Source organism: Eriocheir sinensis, chromosome 19, assembly GCF_024679095.1.
Source record: "Eriocheir sinensis breed Jianghai 21 chromosome 19, ASM2467909v1, whole genome shotgun sequence".
Classification (NCBI taxonomy): Eukaryota; Metazoa; Arthropoda; class Malacostraca; order Decapoda; family Varunidae; genus Eriocheir; species Eriocheir sinensis.
Genome location: NC_066527.1, coordinates 14,690,011 through 14,707,510, shown reverse-complemented (window position 1 = coordinate 14,707,510; position 17,500 = coordinate 14,690,011). Strand labels below are relative to the sequence as shown.

At 52.3% G+C, this 17,500-nt stretch overlaps 2 protein-coding genes across 2 annotated transcripts in view; both read right to left on the bottom strand.

Moving 5' to 3' along the window:
- LOC127000756 (zinc finger protein 335-like) overlaps positions 1-4,919 on the bottom strand; it is a 6,780-nt gene extending 1,861 nt beyond the window's left edge. Inside the window, exons 1-3 of the mRNA XM_050864786.1 lie at positions 4,853-4,919; positions 1,540-4,081; positions 1,230-1,371 (exon numbers count right to left, since the gene is read on the bottom strand). Of these exons, the coding sequence (XP_050720743.1) occupies positions 1,230-1,371; positions 1,540-4,081; positions 4,853-4,854 (2,686 nt within the window). The 5' untranslated portion in view covers positions 4,855-4,919. The remainder of the gene's footprint in view (positions 1-1,229; positions 1,372-1,539; positions 4,082-4,852) is intronic.
- Positions 4,920-11,930: 7,011 nt separating this feature from the next.
- LOC127000755 (CD209 antigen-like) overlaps positions 11,931-17,500 on the bottom strand; it is a 12,688-nt gene continuing 7,118 nt past the window's right edge. Inside the window, exons 2-3 of the mRNA XM_050864785.1 lie at positions 17,000-17,271; positions 11,931-13,124 (exon numbers count right to left, since the gene is read on the bottom strand). Coding sequence (XP_050720742.1) covers positions 12,674-13,124; positions 17,000-17,271 — 723 coding nt within the window. The 3' untranslated portion in view covers positions 11,931-12,673. The remainder of the gene's footprint in view (positions 13,125-16,999; positions 17,272-17,500) is intronic.

Sequence of the window (17,500 nt, the reverse complement as noted above, 5' to 3'; positions counted from 1 at the left end):
GGGCATTATCGTGATAAGTTATCGTGATACTTTATCGCTGATAACAAAATCGGATTATCGACCATCCGCTACTTATTTAAATATATATCGGTATCTTCGTTACTTTTGTAACCAAACTAGCGATAATCGCTACTTTTTTTCCGCCTCAGGAAATTTTTTTTGTCTCCTTACTGCGCATGCGTGGCCCGGTGTTGTATGAAAAAACTTCGCGGTATGAAATATCTTCGGTGATGAAATTTCATACTTAGATCATGAAAATTAAAACACTAGGTTATTTTTTTTTTATGCTACTCAAAAATCAATATATCATAGAGAAAAATCATTTAATTTTGCCCCCAAAATGATTATTCACTGCCTCAAATTTGATATACCATATTCGTTTGTGACCATGCCATGATACTGAAGGCACCCGGTGTTGTGTTATTTGGTGTCCCATCGTCAAAAGCTGGCGCTTTTGTGTACAAACACTGGTCTCTCGTGAACTGCGCATGCTCAGACCATTAAGTGTAGCCCTGTACAGTCTCACAAGGCTTTTTTAACACATTAAGAGTTGCTGGAAAGCTGAATCAGACATACAGTACCACCATCCTCGCTGTTTCTAGAATGACGTACACTCTGTACATATAAATACAACTCGTACAGAGTGTCGTCCTAGAAACAGCGAGGATGGTGGTAGTTGTACTATATGTCTGATTCAGCCTTCCAACAACTCTTAATTACGGTTTAAAATCTTTGTGAGACTGTACAGGTCTATGCTTGCTGGTCTGAGCATGCACCGTTCACGAGAGACCAGTGTTTGTAAACAATTTTTGACGGTGGGGACGCCAAATAACACAACACCGGTTCAGGCATTTCTAGTATTAACGTCCATAGGTACGTGTCAACGTGTGGTTTTAAGGTTTTGTAAGTTTCCTAAAATACAGATAATGAAAATTTGAATTCATCAATGTTGTTCTATCTGAAATATCAATATAGTATCGTTTTCGCCTATCGGACTTATCGCTAGCTAGTATCGGAATTGTGGATTTATGTCGGGTATCGGTTATCAGTTATCGCCTATATTTGTGTTTCTAGTTAACGAATATCGGTTATCGCCATTAAGGTTTTTCATTATCAGTTAACGGTTATCGGGAATAAGGTTTTCTGTTATTGTGCCCAGCTATGAGTAGTAGTAGTAGTAGTAGTAGTAGTAGAAGCAATAGTAGCAGCAAGAGTCGTGCCAGTCTTACCAGCAGTCAGGGAAGCAGTGCCGTGGTCCTGGGTGTGGTGCTGGCCCTCCAGGTGGCTTGCTAGGTCCAGCTGGCCCTCCCCCCCCACCAGGCTCGGCCCCACTGATGTAGACAGCTGCTGAATGTCGTCCAAATCCCCAACCTTGAAAATGGGTGATGGGAGAGAGAGAGAGAGAGAGAATAAATAAAGAATAAATAAATAAAAAAGAAAAACACAGCTGGCTCACTACTACAAACAAACGAGAAAAAAAGTTACCAAAGACACAAGCATGTATATCATCACCATCATCATCACCATCACCACCATTACCTGTTGGGTGAGGGTCGGGGCGCTGGTGTACATGATGCTGAGGCCGGCGGTGGTGGTCGCTACGCCCTTCTCCGCTGAGCTGCCACCGCTGTTGATCATGATGTAGGCCGGCTGCCCCTCGCCCCCCACCACATCCCCCCTGCCTGGCCCCCCACCCCCCGTCGGTGCTAAGGTCACCCCATATGAGCACCCCGCCCCATTGTCCCCCTCCCCCCCAGCGATCAGGGAGGTCACAGCAAGAGGGTCACCACTGATGAATATTCCGCCCTTGGAGGTCACGGCGCCCCCCAAACCGCCCCCCCCTGAGAGGTCCGAGGGCAGGAGTTGGTCAGGGAGGATGTGTGGAGAGGCGACCACTTCTGGGAGGATGAAGTCTGTGAGCTCCTTGACCTTGCCTTGTGTGGTGTGTGGTGTGTGTGTGTCTGTCTGTGGTGGTGGCTGCTGGGCTGTGAGTGAAAGGTGTGGCTGTGTTTGCTGTGGATTGGGTAGCAGCTGTTGTTGTGGTTGTGGTTGCGTTCTGGCTGTTCCTGCTCCCTGGGTCTGTTTGCTGTGGACTTTACGCTTGTGTGAGGTCAGGTCACCCTTGACAGCGAACGGCCTGAAGCAGATGTCGCACACGAAGCGCTTCTCCTCCTGGTGCCGCTTCTTGTGCCGGGTGACGCAGCGTGACGTGTTGAACTTCTTGCCGCACAGCTCGCATGTGTATGCCTTCTGGTCGCGGTGGAAGACCATGTGCGCGAGGAGGTAGCTCTTGTCCACGTAGCTTTTCCCGCAGATGTGGCAACGGTTGGGGCGCTCGGTGGTGTGGTGCTGCAGGTAGTGGTTGCGACAGTCCCGCTTGGCGTTGAAGGAGGCGTGGCAGAGGCTGCACTCGAAGGGCTTCTTGGTGCGGTGGCGGATGAGGTGCTTGGCCAGGTTGCCACGTGAGGAGAGCTTCTTGTTGCACACCTCACAGTGGTGGGGGTCCCTGCTCCCTCGCCCCCCCGAGCTGCTGCTGCTGCTGCTGGGGCCAGCTGGAGCTCCCTGGCCTGTGGTGGTGGTGGTGGAGGTGGTGGCTATGGGGGTGATGATGGAGGTGGTGGTGATGCTCCTGTACTCCTTGCCCTGACTCTCTGCCTCGTTCTCCTCCGCCACAACCTCCTCCTCTTCCTCCTTCTTCCTCCTTGTGTACTTCCTCTTCCGCTCCAGCCTGTCCTGGGGCCTGGGCCCAGGGCGCCGCCGTGCCCGCCTGGCCAGGGGCTTGTCCTGGGGGGGTGTCTGGGGGGGGGTGTCTCCAGGGTTGTCCACGTTTTCCTCCTCCATCTTGATGTCCGGATGGCCACTGGGCCAGGTGGGGCTGGCCACAGCCACAAGGGCCCGGCGGTCTGGGGACGCAGGGGTACTGGTGGCTGTGGTGGTGGTGGTGGTGGAGGGGGTGGTGGGGGTGGCGGTGTCCGGGGCAGTGGCCGCCACTGCTGGCCTGACCCTCTGGTGGGGCGTGGCCAACTGCAGCAGCGCGGCAGCCAGCTGGTGGACAGAGTGTGAGGGCAGGTGGTGGCCCAGAGCACCAGGGTCAGGAAACTCCTCCTCACACACGGCACACACCCACACCGCCACCACCTCCGCCATGCCGCCCTCCTCACTGGCAGTGGTGGTGGTGACCTCGTGGCTTTCGGCGGCGCCCTCCAGCTTGAGGTGGTAGGCTGGCTCCTCCTGTGGCCGCAATGGGGACATGAGTGCGTCCACGGTGGTCTGGGAGGTGCCAGTGTGCAGCGGTGGCAGGTCCCCCAGGGCCTTGGCACACACCTGCTGGTGGGCTGCCATGGCCTCTGAGGTGGCCAGCATCACACTACAGTATGCACAGGTCCACATCACCCGGCAGGGCAGGGCTGCTGCCTCCGCCTCCTCCTCTTGTGCCACCTGGGCAGGGGCATGTGCTGGGGGGACCACCAGCCCCCCCTCCTCCCCGTCCCCTGCCTGGTCCTCGGCGGGGAAGATGGTGCCGCTAGACAGTTTGGCGTGCACTAGTGCGCTGCCCCTGGTCAGCACGTGGTGGGGGGCCATGGCCGCCTCCCCGTCGCTGTCGGTGATGATGTCCAGGCTGAAGGTGTTGCTGTTGAACAGCTTGACGATCACCTTCCTGCCACCACTGCCACCACCCTCACACTCCCCTGGGGCCACCATGGAGGTGACAAGTGCTGCTGCCGCTGCCTCCATGCCCCCAACCGCCACAGGGGAGTGGTGCCGCTGCCCTGCCACCCCCAACCCCTCGGTGGTGACGGCCAGCGCCCCGCCCCCTCCCGCCCCACATGGGGGGGAGGCAGAGAGGGCAGGGACGTCCACCAGTTCAGCGCCCGGCACCAGCGCCGTGCCCCCGGCCAGGGTAACGCTGGCCAGGGGTCTGTCCTTGGCGCCAGCCTGCCCCAGCTTGAGGGCGGTGGTGGTGGTGTCCTGGGGGGTGGGGGTTGGCAGGGGGTCATAGTGGCTGTACATGATGTGGTACTCGGCTGCCTCCCCCTCCTCCACCACGCCTCCGCCCCCTCCTCCAACTGCATCTTGGTACCTGCAAGACACAAAGAGTCAGTGTACTTGCTTGGCGGGCACCCGCGGCCTCAACTATGAGACTTTGCATGTGGGCAACCCAGAACTGCTGCCACACCGGCCCATAATAAATAAAAAGAATTAAGTAGTAACAAGCGGAGATGTGTGTCATTTGCAGCTGTTTGGGTCTTAAAAGCCTGCTGCCCGGCACCCAATACAAGTGTAAAGCACCGCTCTGAGGAGCTGCACTCACCGGACACTGACACCTTCACCGCCCTGACAATCAAAAAGTCCAAGATCCAGCTGAGCAGAGGACCGCTCCTACAGACTCCTAACAGATTTGTCAGTGAGGACAGAGTGGACACCAACATGGAATGCCTCACTGGCTGAGGTCAAACAGCACAGCATTAGTTAGCAGGCAGCAGGCAGCAGGCAGTGAGTGTGAGTATGCCAGTCAGATATAAGTAAGCAGGCAGTGAGTGGAGTGTAAGAAAGAGAAGAGCAAAGGAAAAGAAGAGGAACGAAGAGAGGAAATTAGAAAAAAAATAGATGGGAGGGGAGGTGGTGGGAAGAACAGATAAGGGAGGAGAAGGAAAGGAAGAAATGAATGAATGAAAAAAGAAAAAAACAAGAAAGAAGACCAAAGGAAGAGAAAAGAGGACGGAGAGGAAATTAGAAAAAAAAGGGGAAAATTGAGCTCACGAGTCATTTTAGCGATTTAGAGTGAGAGAGCGAGTATGTGAATGGGCGAGTGTGAGAATGAGTGGGCGAGAGGGCGGGTGAGAGGGCTTACATGGCAGGAGGAGAGGAATTAGTGGCGGGTCAGCCCTCTCTCTCTGGCTGCAGGGGCTCGCTTTCCCTTGACGTAAACAAAGTGGAGCTACACAATAGAGTTTTTAAAATGAAATATAGTACGTTAAATTACCATAAAAAATGCCAACGTGTACAAAATAAGAATGGAAGTTGTTCATATAATTTTTTCAACCCTTTTTCTTGTTGCATGGGCTCGCTTTCCCTTGACGTAAACAAACAGGAGCCACATAGAGCGTTTGAAATGAATTTGAAATGAAAGATAAAGAGTCAAATCACTCTTAAAAATGGCTATGTGTGGAAAATAATGATAGAAGGTGCTTTTTATCAATATTATAAGAACGTGATGAAACTACAATGGCAGTATAAAGGGAATTAAAATATCGCTGGACATGCTAGAGTTTTAAAAGGAAAGATAATGCGTTGAATTACCCTTGAAAATTACTGATACGTACAAAATATGCATGGAAGGTGTTTTTTATCGACTAGGAGTGCGTTAAAAGGGTAAAGTCAAAAGGAGGAGTGTGTTAAAAAGTAGGAGTGTGTTAAAAGGAGTAGGAGTGTGTTAAAAGGATAAAGTAGGAGTAGGCTAAAGGAGTAGGAGTAGGATAAAGTAGGAGTGTGTTAAAAGGAGCTAGTACGTAGGAGTGTGTTAAAAGGATAAAGTAGGAGTAGGCTATAGGAGTAGGAATAGGATAAAGTATAGGAGTGTGTTAAAGGAAGTAGGAGTGTGTTAAAAGGAAGTAGGAGTGTGTTAAGAGGATAATGTCAAAAGGTATACGCATGGTGGCGCTGCGTCCCTCCTGCCAAGAAGCGCCTGACTCGAGAAATCACTGAGAATAGAAAGAACTGATGTATGAAATCTGGAAAAATGGAGAAATTAAAATACAAGAGCAGAACCCACAGTGAAAAATAGAACCAGCCTCTTAAAACACTGAAGGAATATATATTTTTTTTTTTTTATAGTGAGACAGCCCCCAAAACAATCAGGATAAATAACTCTGTAGGGACCCAAAACTCTTCGGATTCGACTTGTAATACGGCCCACAGCCCCCTAAAACGCCAAAGAAGAAGTAGTGATAGGCAGCCCCCTAAACCCAGAGCACCGAAGAAGAAATAGTGACAGAAGCCCCGTTGCAAAGGCTGAGACTTCGCCGCCATCAACCCGAGCAGGACAAGGAGGCCGCCGCGGTAAGTGTGCCTGTTTTCTGTGCCCTTCCTCCTCCTGGCCGTGCCGCGCCTCGTCACCAGCCTCCGTCAGTCCCTCAGTCACTGGGGCACGCGTCGGGAGGAGCGTCGCCCCGCCCAGCACGCCACGCCAGCCACAGGAGGTCTCCGTGCATTCCCGTCTTGCCTCCTGTGGCAGGTATGTGTGGTTGAGATTGGTTATATTAACGCGCCCATATATCGCTGCCCACCCTAGGGAGTACTCTTCTCTTGTCATATATGTCTTTTACTAACCCTCTGCCAGACAGCCGTAGGAGAGAGTGTAAAACAAGTGTGAAAGTAGCCACAAACCCTCGTGTCCGCTGGAGGCCGAACAGCCCCACGCGACGGGGCGTGGAAACACACGGGTCGAGGGGTCGCTAGGAGGCTCACGTTTATTCACCTGTCTTATAGTGCTAATGGGGTCGTGGGCGTACGAGGCGGGGAGGCTGGGGGACTGCACCCAACTCAGATTTGGACAGACAAAGATTTTTTCGGGCTGAGTGGCCATCTTAGCGCCCTGACAGGACTACTGAACTGGCGGCTCGTGAGCCAAATCCGGCCTTGAGTTGCTTTTCATATGTCATTTTAATACTTTTAATTTTCCTTATTTCATTGTAACTTATTTCAGTAATAGCTATTATTTATTTAGTATATATTATATTAAAAAGTATTGCTCATACTCATTATTCCGTTCAGTTTGATACTTCATGCTTTACGTAATACTTTTAAAGTTATAGTTGTAATACTTGTAAGGTATTTCAAAGTCGGGCAAGGTCTGAGTGGGATTACTGTTAGTACTACTGCCATCGCTGGTGTCGGTGGTGGCGGTGGTAAGACTGGCAGTATTGAATACCAAGGAAAAATAATTGTTCAATAAGTTCCCAACGCACTGGCCTTCAGTTACCAATTTACCGTCGCTGTCAGTTAAGGGTTCAGTCCCAGCTCCGATCGCCTTTTTGTTGTTTATATTACTAAAGAAAGACTTAAGGTTAGTTTTACAGTTGGCGGCAATGTTTTCTTCATGCCTGGCTTCATGATTAAGTCTGATATTTTCAGGCGTGTTTTGCACTTTCTTTATCGCCTGTAAAAAAAACTTATCTCCTTAACTAAATGTTTGATTTCGTTGTTAAACCACGATTGACTTTTATTAGTGTTACGTCGCCTCTCGCAAAACAGGACATATGTATTCTGCCGAGTGTAATTGATTTTTAAAGTTCAGCCACACTTCCTCCACGTTGGAATCATCTATTAGTTGCATTTTTGTCAATTTATTTCGGACTTCTACGAAATTTTCCCTTTTAAAACTTGGCACCATTATTTTGTTTCCAGTCACTTTTGTTGAGCTCTTATGTCGACGCGCACTAATTTGTGGTCGCAAGAACCGAGACGTCCTCTTTCCGTAACATTACTGACTATATTCTCTTGGGTTACTATAACAAGGTCTAGTCACTAAACCTTGTCATAGTCCTCTTAGTGTGCTAAGATGGCGACTGCGCCCGAAAAAATCTTTGTCCGCTAAATCTGAGGGGGCTGCAGCCACCCCCGGCTCGAACACCTATGACCACCTCTACTATCGATGCGATCTTTGTTGAAGAGACTGTAGCCATCTATATTGTATTCTGAAATTAAATCAATATTTGAGGTGTCAATGAATGTTTCCGGTATAGCGATTACATCGAAATTTTCTGTTGAAATAAGACATCTCAATTCTTCGATCTTGTTCCTTTGAGCATTGAAACTTAGGTTACCCGGTAACCTCGAGGCCGTGAAGGGGTCCAAGGTGCTCCGGTAACCTCGCTTAGGCCGTGAGGGGGCCCCGAAGCTTCTTTCTCGGCCCCTGGCCCGTGCAGGAAAATTGTCAGACTATCAGAAATGTCTTGACGAATATAATGTTAATACTGTATTGTGTTGGTTCTGAACAACCGACTTTATCAGTTCTGGGATGGTGGCTCGCGTAGACCTCTGACCGCGGATCCGGCATGGAAAAAACCGCTCGCGACGCCTTCCGGCAGAGTCCAGCAGAGCGTCGGGTAAACAGAGATAGATAGATAGGTAGATAGATAGATAGATAGAGAGAGAGAGAGAGAGAGAGAGAGAGAGAGAGAGAGAGAGAGAGAGAGAGAGAGAGATTTTTTTCATTTAAAGAAGCGTTTTGTACATTAGTACATGCCAATGTTTCTTCCTACGCTGAAGTTCCCCCGTACGATGGGAATCATTCTAAAGCGAACTGCCTAATTACATTGTAAAATTACAATGAACCTTAAAGGGATCTTAAACATACGCAAGCGCAAGCTACTTCCTGTGAGATATATAAGGGAGGCGAGGGGGAGCTGCAACTCCCGGGCATAGGAGCCCATCGGCTTTAGCTCTGGAAGTTACGGATTTTGGTTGCCGCGGGACGCTGCGGGCTACTTCGCGGCGCGGATTTCCACACATTGACGTTATTTTTAACAGTTTTGATCTATACACTTTCCTGTGTTTTTTCGGGAGGTTTGAAGGTTGGTAGAAAACATACTTGACAGCAGAAGAACAGTTAGTTAAGCAGGAAACGAGATGTCGGCGTGTCAATAGAACCAATCTTTACCCGCGTCGTCCTCCACTCGGTGAGCAGATTCAACTTCTGGGTAGCGTTCCACATGCCACGGCCCTCCCAGTGTGTGTGTGTGTGTGTGTGTGTGTGTGTGTGTTCCGATAGGCTGACTGGCCACTGTTTGTCAACTTCCACATGCTTCACACACACACACACACACACACACACACACACACACACACACACACACACAGCCTCCTTCCCTCGCTCAAGGCACGAGAGCTAGCAAGAAAAAAAATGTATATTCCTTCTTTTCTTTCTTCTCCCTCTCAATTCTTCCTTCTCTTTTCTCTCACCCTTCATTCCTTCTTTCTCCTCCCAACCATTTCCCTTACATTCTCTAAAATGAATCACTTTCTCTCTCTCTCTCTCTCTCTCTCTCTCTCTCTCTCTCTCCCCCCTTTTTTTTTTTAAACATCAAGATACATATGACAAAAGAGGCGGGGAAATTGTCTCCATGCTAAAGAAGACCTCTGTCTTGAGGTCGCCTATCTTAAAGCATTGTCACTTGTGTTGTGTTGTGTTGTGCTCAGGCGGATGTGACTAGGGCGGGTAAGTGCGACACCAGGCGTGAGCCGCCACCTTCACCTGCTGGGTGTTCATTGCCCTGACGCCCACTTCACCCGTGAAGGCGTTCCACAGGTGGGCCGTGGCACTCGTGAAGGGGCTCTGGCACCTGGCTGTGCGGCTTCTCGGGATTTCAAGGAGGAGGTCGTTAGCCACCGCCGCACTCGTGATGTGCTGGTTTCTCCTCCAAGGGACCCGTAGTGCCACCAGGTGAGGTGTATATTGGACCTGGGCCTTGTGTAGGACTGTGATGGCACCGACCCTTCTCTGGTGCTCGAGGCTGTCGAGCATACAGCGGGGGTGGGGGGGCGTCCTGCTGGTGATGTAGCTGCTGTCGATGTTGCCGCTGCCGCCACTGGTGTCCATGTGATCGCTGCTGCTGAAGGCTGCTGGCATCGCGGATGAATCGCTCTGCCCTCCTCTGCACTCTGTCCACCAGCTAGAGGTGACATTGGGCACTACTCATCCAGGAGAGAGGGGAGTATTCCATGACGGGCCTCACCTGGGCTTTGTACAGCCTCAGGAGGCCGTCTGCGTCGAGCAGGTGCCGCACGCGACGCAGGAGTGTCACCCTCAGGGAGGCTTTGCGCGCCACACACTCCAGGTGGCGGTCGAAACTGAGTCTGGAGTCGACCTCCACCCCCAGGATGTTGATGGAGTCCTTGATGACCAGGGTGTCGTCCCCAAACTTCAGCCGTCCCTGCAGGAGTCTGGCGTTCTCCCCCGAACGCGATACGACCATGGCCTGGGTCTTCTCGGCAGCAAACTTGACTTGCCAACGTCGTCCCCAGGCCATGATGTCACCAAGATGGCGGTTGGTGGCTTCGATCACGTCCGCAGTTTCCTCCCTGGTGTAGCTGTGGGACAGGGTACAGTCGTCGGCGTAGGCTGAGGCCACTGGTAGGCCACGGAGCAGCTCTTCGAAGTATGCGTTCCAAAGATTCGGGCCCAGTACTGATCCTTGTGGAACGCTGTCAGTGATTGGGTAACTGCCTGACGTGCACCCGTTCACCGCTACCCTCAGACTCCGGCCGTGCAGGTAGCTCGAAAACAGCTGCAGCAGTTGTCCTGTGATGCCGAGATGCTCGAGCTTGGCCAGGAGGCCCCTGTGTCACACACAGTCGAATGCCCCAGCAATATCTAGGGCAACAACAAGTGAGGGGCGACCAGAGTCCAGGGCGTCATGCCAAGACTTGCTGAGCAGGAGGAGGAAGTCTGATGCCGAGCGAGCTCTCCTGAACCCGTGCTGACGAGGAGACAACAGATGGCTCTCCTCCAGGTGGCGCGTCAGTTGCTCAACAATAATCCGCTCCAGGATCTTGCTAACAACCGACAGGAGCGAGATTGGGCGGTAGTAGGTTGGGTCTGTCTTGTCTTTTTTCTTGAAAACCGATGTGACACGAGCCTCTTTCCACAGGGTCGGCCAGGCCCCTGCGCTTAGGCACTGTCTGAAGATACGTGTGAGGGGGTGCGACAGCTCCCCTGCACAGTGCTTCAGCAGGAAAGGGCTGATGTCATCCGGGCCTGGGGCTTTCATGGTGTTGGTGTCTCGGAGGTACTTGGCCACTGTGCCCTCAGTGATCTCCGGGTTTTCCAGGTCAAAGATACCCAGACGGGGAAGGAGGGGGGCTGCCTGTCTGGCTCCTCGACAGTCATCTTGCTGCTGAAGTGGGTTGCCAGATGGGCAGCTTTATTCTGGTTCTTTACTGCCAGGCCCCCTGCAGGCGTCTTGAGAAGCGGGATTCTGTCCTGCGCGACGGTGCCATGCCTCTCCTTCACCAGGGACCACCACTGCTTGGGGTCAACCTGGTTGGACGCCAGCTTCCTCCTGAGGCTGTTTTCCCACCTTTTCCTGGCCCACGCTGCTGTCATTGTCATGGCCTTGCATGCAGCGCGGTGCAGAGCCTTGTTGCGGTGGGAGGGACGGCGCTTGTATTGCCTCCAGGCGCTGTACTTCTCCTCTGCAGCCAGTCGGCACCTATAGCCGAACCACGGCTGGTCGCGTGGGTCGGCTTTATATGCCCTGTGAGGGACATGCTGCCTCTGGGCTTGGAGGAGAGTGGCAGAGAAGGCTGACACATTGTGGTCAACGTCACCACTGAGTGTGGCATCCCAGTCAGTGTCAGCTAGTGCCCGCTTCATGGCTTGTCAGTCTGCCCGCTGCCACAGCCAGATGGCGCGTTGCCTTGCTTCCTCACGCGAGGGGTTGAGGCCGAGTTCAGTCAGCACCGCATTATGGTCGGAGCTGCCGATTCTCTCCAGAGGGCGGCAGTGCACTGAGTCCCCGGGCAAGTCCGTCAAGACAGGGTCCAACGAGCCCCCACGCACGTGAGTGGGAAAGGTGACGTGGTTTGTGAGCCCGTGGGCCAGTCAGCTCAGTGAAGGCCCTGCTCACCATATGCTGGTTCATGTCACCCACGATGGCTGTGCTCTGGCAGTCGTAGGTGGCCAGGATGGTGTCCAGCTGGTCGGTGAGGAAGGTGAGGGGCTCTCTGCCTTGCCACAGAGGGCGATACAGGGCGACGAGCAGTACGGCGCTCATATCTGCGAGGAGGAGGCGGAAGAACATGGCCTCCATGTGCTCTCTCTCTCTCTCTCTCTCTCTCTCTCTCTCTCTCTCCCCCACCCCCATCACCACCACCACCACCATCACCACCACCACCACGCAAGCGGGTAACAAACAATAAGGCACCACTATAAAAACAGCGTATCTTTATTCAAGACAGACAGACAGACAGACGTACAGACAAGAGGAAGGGTAGGTTAGGGGGGGAAGGGGTGACTTGATTAATTCTGTATTTACACCTTAAAGAAAACGGAAAACCGGATCCTGCCGATTATGTTTTTGTTTTTTTATATCTTAGTGTACCTCTTGCTTGTTGAACTTTCTTTTTCCTGCGTTTCATCTTTTTGGTTAGTCAGTGAATAAAGAATTACAAAAAAAATGGTGCTTAAAACGACATGTAGAGATACGTAGAGGTTCACTAACGGGTATTTAAATAACGATGACTAATAATAATAATAATAATAATAATAATAATAATAGGTGTGGAAGAAGGGGTGGAAAGGTAGAAAATGGATATTGTATCTAGATGATGAGAGGAAAGACTATACAGTGTGTGTGTGTGTGTGTGTGTGTGTGTGTGTGTGTGTTGAGGGGGAGAGGAGGAAAGGAAGGAGGGGGGGGGGACCAGGGGGGGAAGAAGAAGAAGAAGAAGTAAAGTCAATGTGAAGAGGTGGAGGAGATGGAGGTTAAAATCATATATCTTTTAACAAATCAATTTTTAGAAGATATAAACAGACAACAACAACAACACAAGCTACTTTCAAAACCATCTCTTAGTCCTCCTCCTCTTCTCTTGCCAATACCCCACTTCCTTCACCTCCTCCTCCTGGTCCTCCTCCTCCTCCTCCTCCTCCTCGGCCTCCCACGCCTGCCTAGGGGATGCCAGAGCGCGGGAAGCTGGAGCGGGCGAAGGCCAGGAGCTCGTCGGAGTCCTCGCAGACCCAGGGCTTCACGTGGTTGCAGGCGACGTCGTGCCACTTGACGCCGTCCTGGTAGAAGTTGTTGAGGATGGCGATGCAGGACTCATCCGTGCCGGTCTCCGAGAACTCGCGGTTATCGGGCTGGGGTCTGCCGGAGCCGCCCGTGTGAGACCAGTCCCCGCGCCAGCCCTGGGTGGAGTTGGTGGGGGGGATGCGGGCGGTGGAGCCAGACCAGAACCAGCCGTTGACGATGGGGGGCTGCAGGTCTGGCCGGTTGCAGCCGTCGAAGTTACATTTGCGTCCAGAGGTCCAGATGTACTTGACGTTGCCCTGAACCATGTTCTGCTCCACGAACTGAGCCTCATCCTGCGTCTCGATGCTCACGAGGTCCTGGCAATGCTTCCTGTAGGGGGGAGGAGGAAATGCTTAAGAATCTGGGGGCCATATTTTTAAACCTTTCAAGGCCCAAGAACACAACTTTGACAACGCTTTCACGGGTAGTTTGGGCATTTCCAGGGGTAGTTCTTTGACCCTGGTGGTAGCGTGACAAAGCTTCTGTAACACGAACGTGGAAATAACATTAATCACAACGCTATTAATATCCTTTTCGGACTTTGGAAATAGCTGATGTGAGAGGCGGGAGCGTCTGAAAATACCGGCCTGGGCCTCGTGACTCACCCATATCACCTTCCCTGCCACCTGTTCCAACTTATAACACACCCACAACACTCTACATACCTTACACCCAACGTTGCCAAACTGTCGTACACTGAACATTGCATTTATCATTTTTAGGCTCCAAGACTGTCGTAACCACACAAATAACGATAGGAAATTAAAGTTAGCGTTAAAACTGATAAATATTGATGGGTTTCGTTCTTTTTTGCTAGAGTTATAGGTCAGAAACTACAAAAATGCAATGCGCTGAGTACGATAATTTGGCAACGCTGCTTACACCCCCCACCCAACCCCCCTGACACCTCACTCCCACACACGTAGTTCGGTATTGTCAGACGCTTTCGGGTCCTACATCAACTAATTTCAAAGTCCAGAAAGAAGATCAGTCGGGTTCCAGTGAGTGTTCTTTTAGGTTCATGGTACAGAAGAAAGGTCGAACTAGCACCAGGGCCATAAAACTGTGTGCATGTGGCTGTGGGGAGGAAGGGAGAGGCTGTGGAGATGCAGGACGAAGGGAGAGGAAGTGTATGGTTAGGGTGGGGAGGAAGGGAGAGGCTGTGGAGATGCAGGACGAAGGGAGAGGAAGTGTATGGTTAGGGTGGGGAGGAAGGGAGAGGCTGTGGAGATGCAGGACGAAGGGAGAGGAAGTGTATGGTTAGGGTGGGGAGGAAGGGAGAGGCTGTGGAGATGCAGGACGAAGGGAGAGGAAGTGTATGGTTAGGGTGGGGAGGAAGGGAGAGGCTGTGGAGATGCAGGACGAAGGGAGAGGAAGTGTATGGTTAGGGTGGGGAGGAAGGGAGAGGCTGTGGAGATGCAGGACGAAGGGAGGGGAAGGGTAGGGTAAGGGTGGGGAGGAAGGGAGAGGCTGTGGAGATGCAGGACGAAGGGAGAGGAAGTGTATGGTTAGGGTGGGGAGGAAGGGAGAGGCTGTGGAAATGCAGGACGAAGGGAGAGGAAGTGTATGGTTAGGGTGGGGAGGAAGGGAGAGGCTGTAGACATGCAGGACGAAGTGAGAGGAAGGGTAGGGTCTGGGTGGTGAGGAAGGGAGAGGCTGTGGAGATGCAGGACGAAGGGAGAGGAAGTGTATGGTTAGGGTGGGGAGGAAGGGAGAGGCTGTGGAAATGCAGGACGAAGGGAGAGGAAGTGTATGGTTAGGATGGGGAGGAAGGGAGAGGCTGTAGAGATGCAGGACGAAGGGAGAGGAAGTGTATGGTTAGGGTGGGGAGGAAGGGAGAGGCTGTGGAAATGCAGGACGAAGGGAGTGGATGTGTAGGGTTAGGGTGGGTTGGACGGGAGAGGCTGTGGAAATGCAGGACGAAGGGAGAGGAAGTGTATGGTTAGGGTGGGGAGGAAGGGAGAGGCTGTAGAGATGCAGGACGAAGGGAGAGGAAGTGTATGGTTAGGGTGGGGAGGAAGGGAGAGGCTGTGGAAATGCAGGACGAAGGGAGAGGAAGTGTATGGTTAGAGTGGGGAGGAAGGGAGAGAGTGGAGGAGCAGCATCAATGGGGTGGGAGTTTGCAGATATCACGAACAACCGAGCTGACTGGACAATGATAAAAATAGCAAATGAAGAGGAAACAAATGGAAAAGAAGAGATCGTGAAAGAACTCCTAAACTGTATTCTGTGAGTCCGTTTAGCATCTGAGTGACTGTAAAACTCCCTTGCTCAGTAGTTTTAACCCGCCGCTTTGATCCTGCTCCTCCGCTCTCTCCCTTCCTCCCCACCCTAACCCTACCCATTCTCTCCCTTCGTCCTGCATCTGCGAAATGGGATTGGTCTACTGTCACACGAATAGCCCCGCAGCAAAGGTCACGCAGCTGGTTTATAGAAGTACATGGGAGTGGTCTACTGTCACACAAACAGCCCCGCAGCAAAGGTCACGCAGCTGGGTTATAGAAGTACATGGGAGTGGTCTACTGTCACACGAACAGCCCCGCAGCAAAGGTCACGCAGCTGGGTTATAGAAGTACAGAGGGATATCATTTCTTGCTTTGCGTGGCACTAGAACCGACACGTGGAGTCAGAAGCAGGATCAAAAACCACAACCCGTACCTGACTTTGCCTGTGTTCTCCAATTTCACTCCAGTACAGAGGTGAAGAGTGTGTGTGTGTGTGTGTGTGTGTGTGTGTGTGTGTGTGTGTGTGTGTGTGTGTGTGTGTGTGTGTGTGTTTAGAAACCCTTCCCTCTCTTCCTGTAGCCTCCAGCACTGAAAGCTTGTGTGGTAGAAAGTCGCCTTTTCTTCCGCCTCCCACACATCACAGTCTTGGTGCAATTCTCCTGTCTCTTCCTTCTTCCCTTTCCCTCCCTCCCCTTTTCATTCCCGGCCTATCTCTCTTCTCTTCCTTCTTCCCTTCCCTCCCTCCCCTTTTCATTTCACGCCTATCTCTCTTATCTTGTGCCATTCCCTCCCTTCATTCATCTCCTCTCTCTTTATCCTTCATCTACATCACCCACTTGCCTATCTATCTTCTATGATCCCTTCTATGTCCCTTTCCTTCTATTCCCTTCTCATTCCCCTCCTCTCTCTCTTTATCTCGTGCTGTTCCTTCCCTTCATTCGTCCCCTTTTCTGTCATTACGCTGCCGTCTCCCTTTCCCTTTGCTTCAGTTACGTCCACATCACTCATTCACACACCCATATCTTCCCATGAGCCTTTTCAGTCCTATGCCTTTCTGCCCTATTCCCCATCCTGACCCTCTTCCTCTCCCCATCCTGCCCTCCTATACCCCATCCAGCTATGCCCCATGCTGCCCTCCTCTCATGCCCCATCCTGCAGGGAGCACAAACAGTAGTATGGCAGGTGTAGCAGGCAACCACAACCAAGGGACACAAAAGCAGACAACCACAACTCGTACAAGGCGTGAAAGGGAACAACCAAAACTCCTTCTCCTAAGGGGGCGTACCAGCAGGCAGTTCCTACTCGGTGAAAAGCAGACAACCATAACTTATACGTCAATGCGGGGCGTTTAAAGACTATATATGAGTGACAAGCAGGCGCTCACAAGATCACAACGCAAGCAGACAAGCAGGAACAGCTAGAGGGGCGGGGCTTGCTGGTCAAGTTAGTGTGAACAGTGTAATAGTGCGGCCGTTCAAACACTCTTCCAGATGTTCCCAGTAAGTAGCCAGTTCCTGCAGCCCGGGTTTGGGGGAGGGGGCGTGGCTTGCCTGCGGAATGGTCAGTGATATGGAGCTTGGTGGGGAGGGGGCGGGGTGTGTCTGCCAGGTTACCGTGAATAGTATGGCAACCTGGTGGGAGGGGGCGGGGCGTGTCTGCCAGGTTACCGTGAATAGTGTGGCAACCTGGTGGGAGGGAGCGGGGCGTGTCTGCCAGGTTACCGTGAAAAGAGTGGCAACCGGGTGGAGGGAGCGGGGCGTGTCTGCCAGGTTACCGTGAATAGTGTGGCAACCTGGTGGGAGGGGGCGGGGCGTGTCTGCCAGGTTACCGTGAATAGTGTGGCAACCTGGTGGGAGGGAGCGGGGCGTGTCTGCCAGGTTACCGTGAATAGTGTGGCAACCTGGTGGGAGGGAGCGGGGCGTGTCTGCCAGGTTACCGTGCACAGCGCAACAGGCCAGTAGCAGCAGCGGCCACACGTACCTGCAGATGTTCCTGGCGTCCAGCCAGTCCCGCTCGTGCTGGCTGGTGGGTCCGTGGGCCCAGGAGAAGAAGTAGTAGTGTCCGTTGCGGAAGGTGGCGGCGTGGGTCACCCTGTTCCTGCACGCCCTGGGGTCCGGCCTGATCAGCTCACGGCCGCCGCCCTGGCCGCCCCCCTGGCCGCCCCCCTGGCCGCCGCCCAGGCCGCCTGGCCGCCCCTGGGCCCACGCTACGGCCAGCACCACGGCCAGCACGGCCACGTGACGCAGCACCATCTGGCGGGGAAAGAAGGGCTGTTACGTGGGTCAGCTCAGGTCAGGTCAGGTTAGGTTAGAATAGGTCAGGTTAGAATGATGTCAGGTTAGGTTAGGTTAGGGTAGGTCAGGTCAGGTTTGATCAGGTGAGATGAGGTGTGTTTATTTATTTGTTTATTTAATTCTCTATCTAAGTTAGGTTAATTAAGTCAGGTCAGGTTAAATGACCATGAAAACTTTCAGACTAATA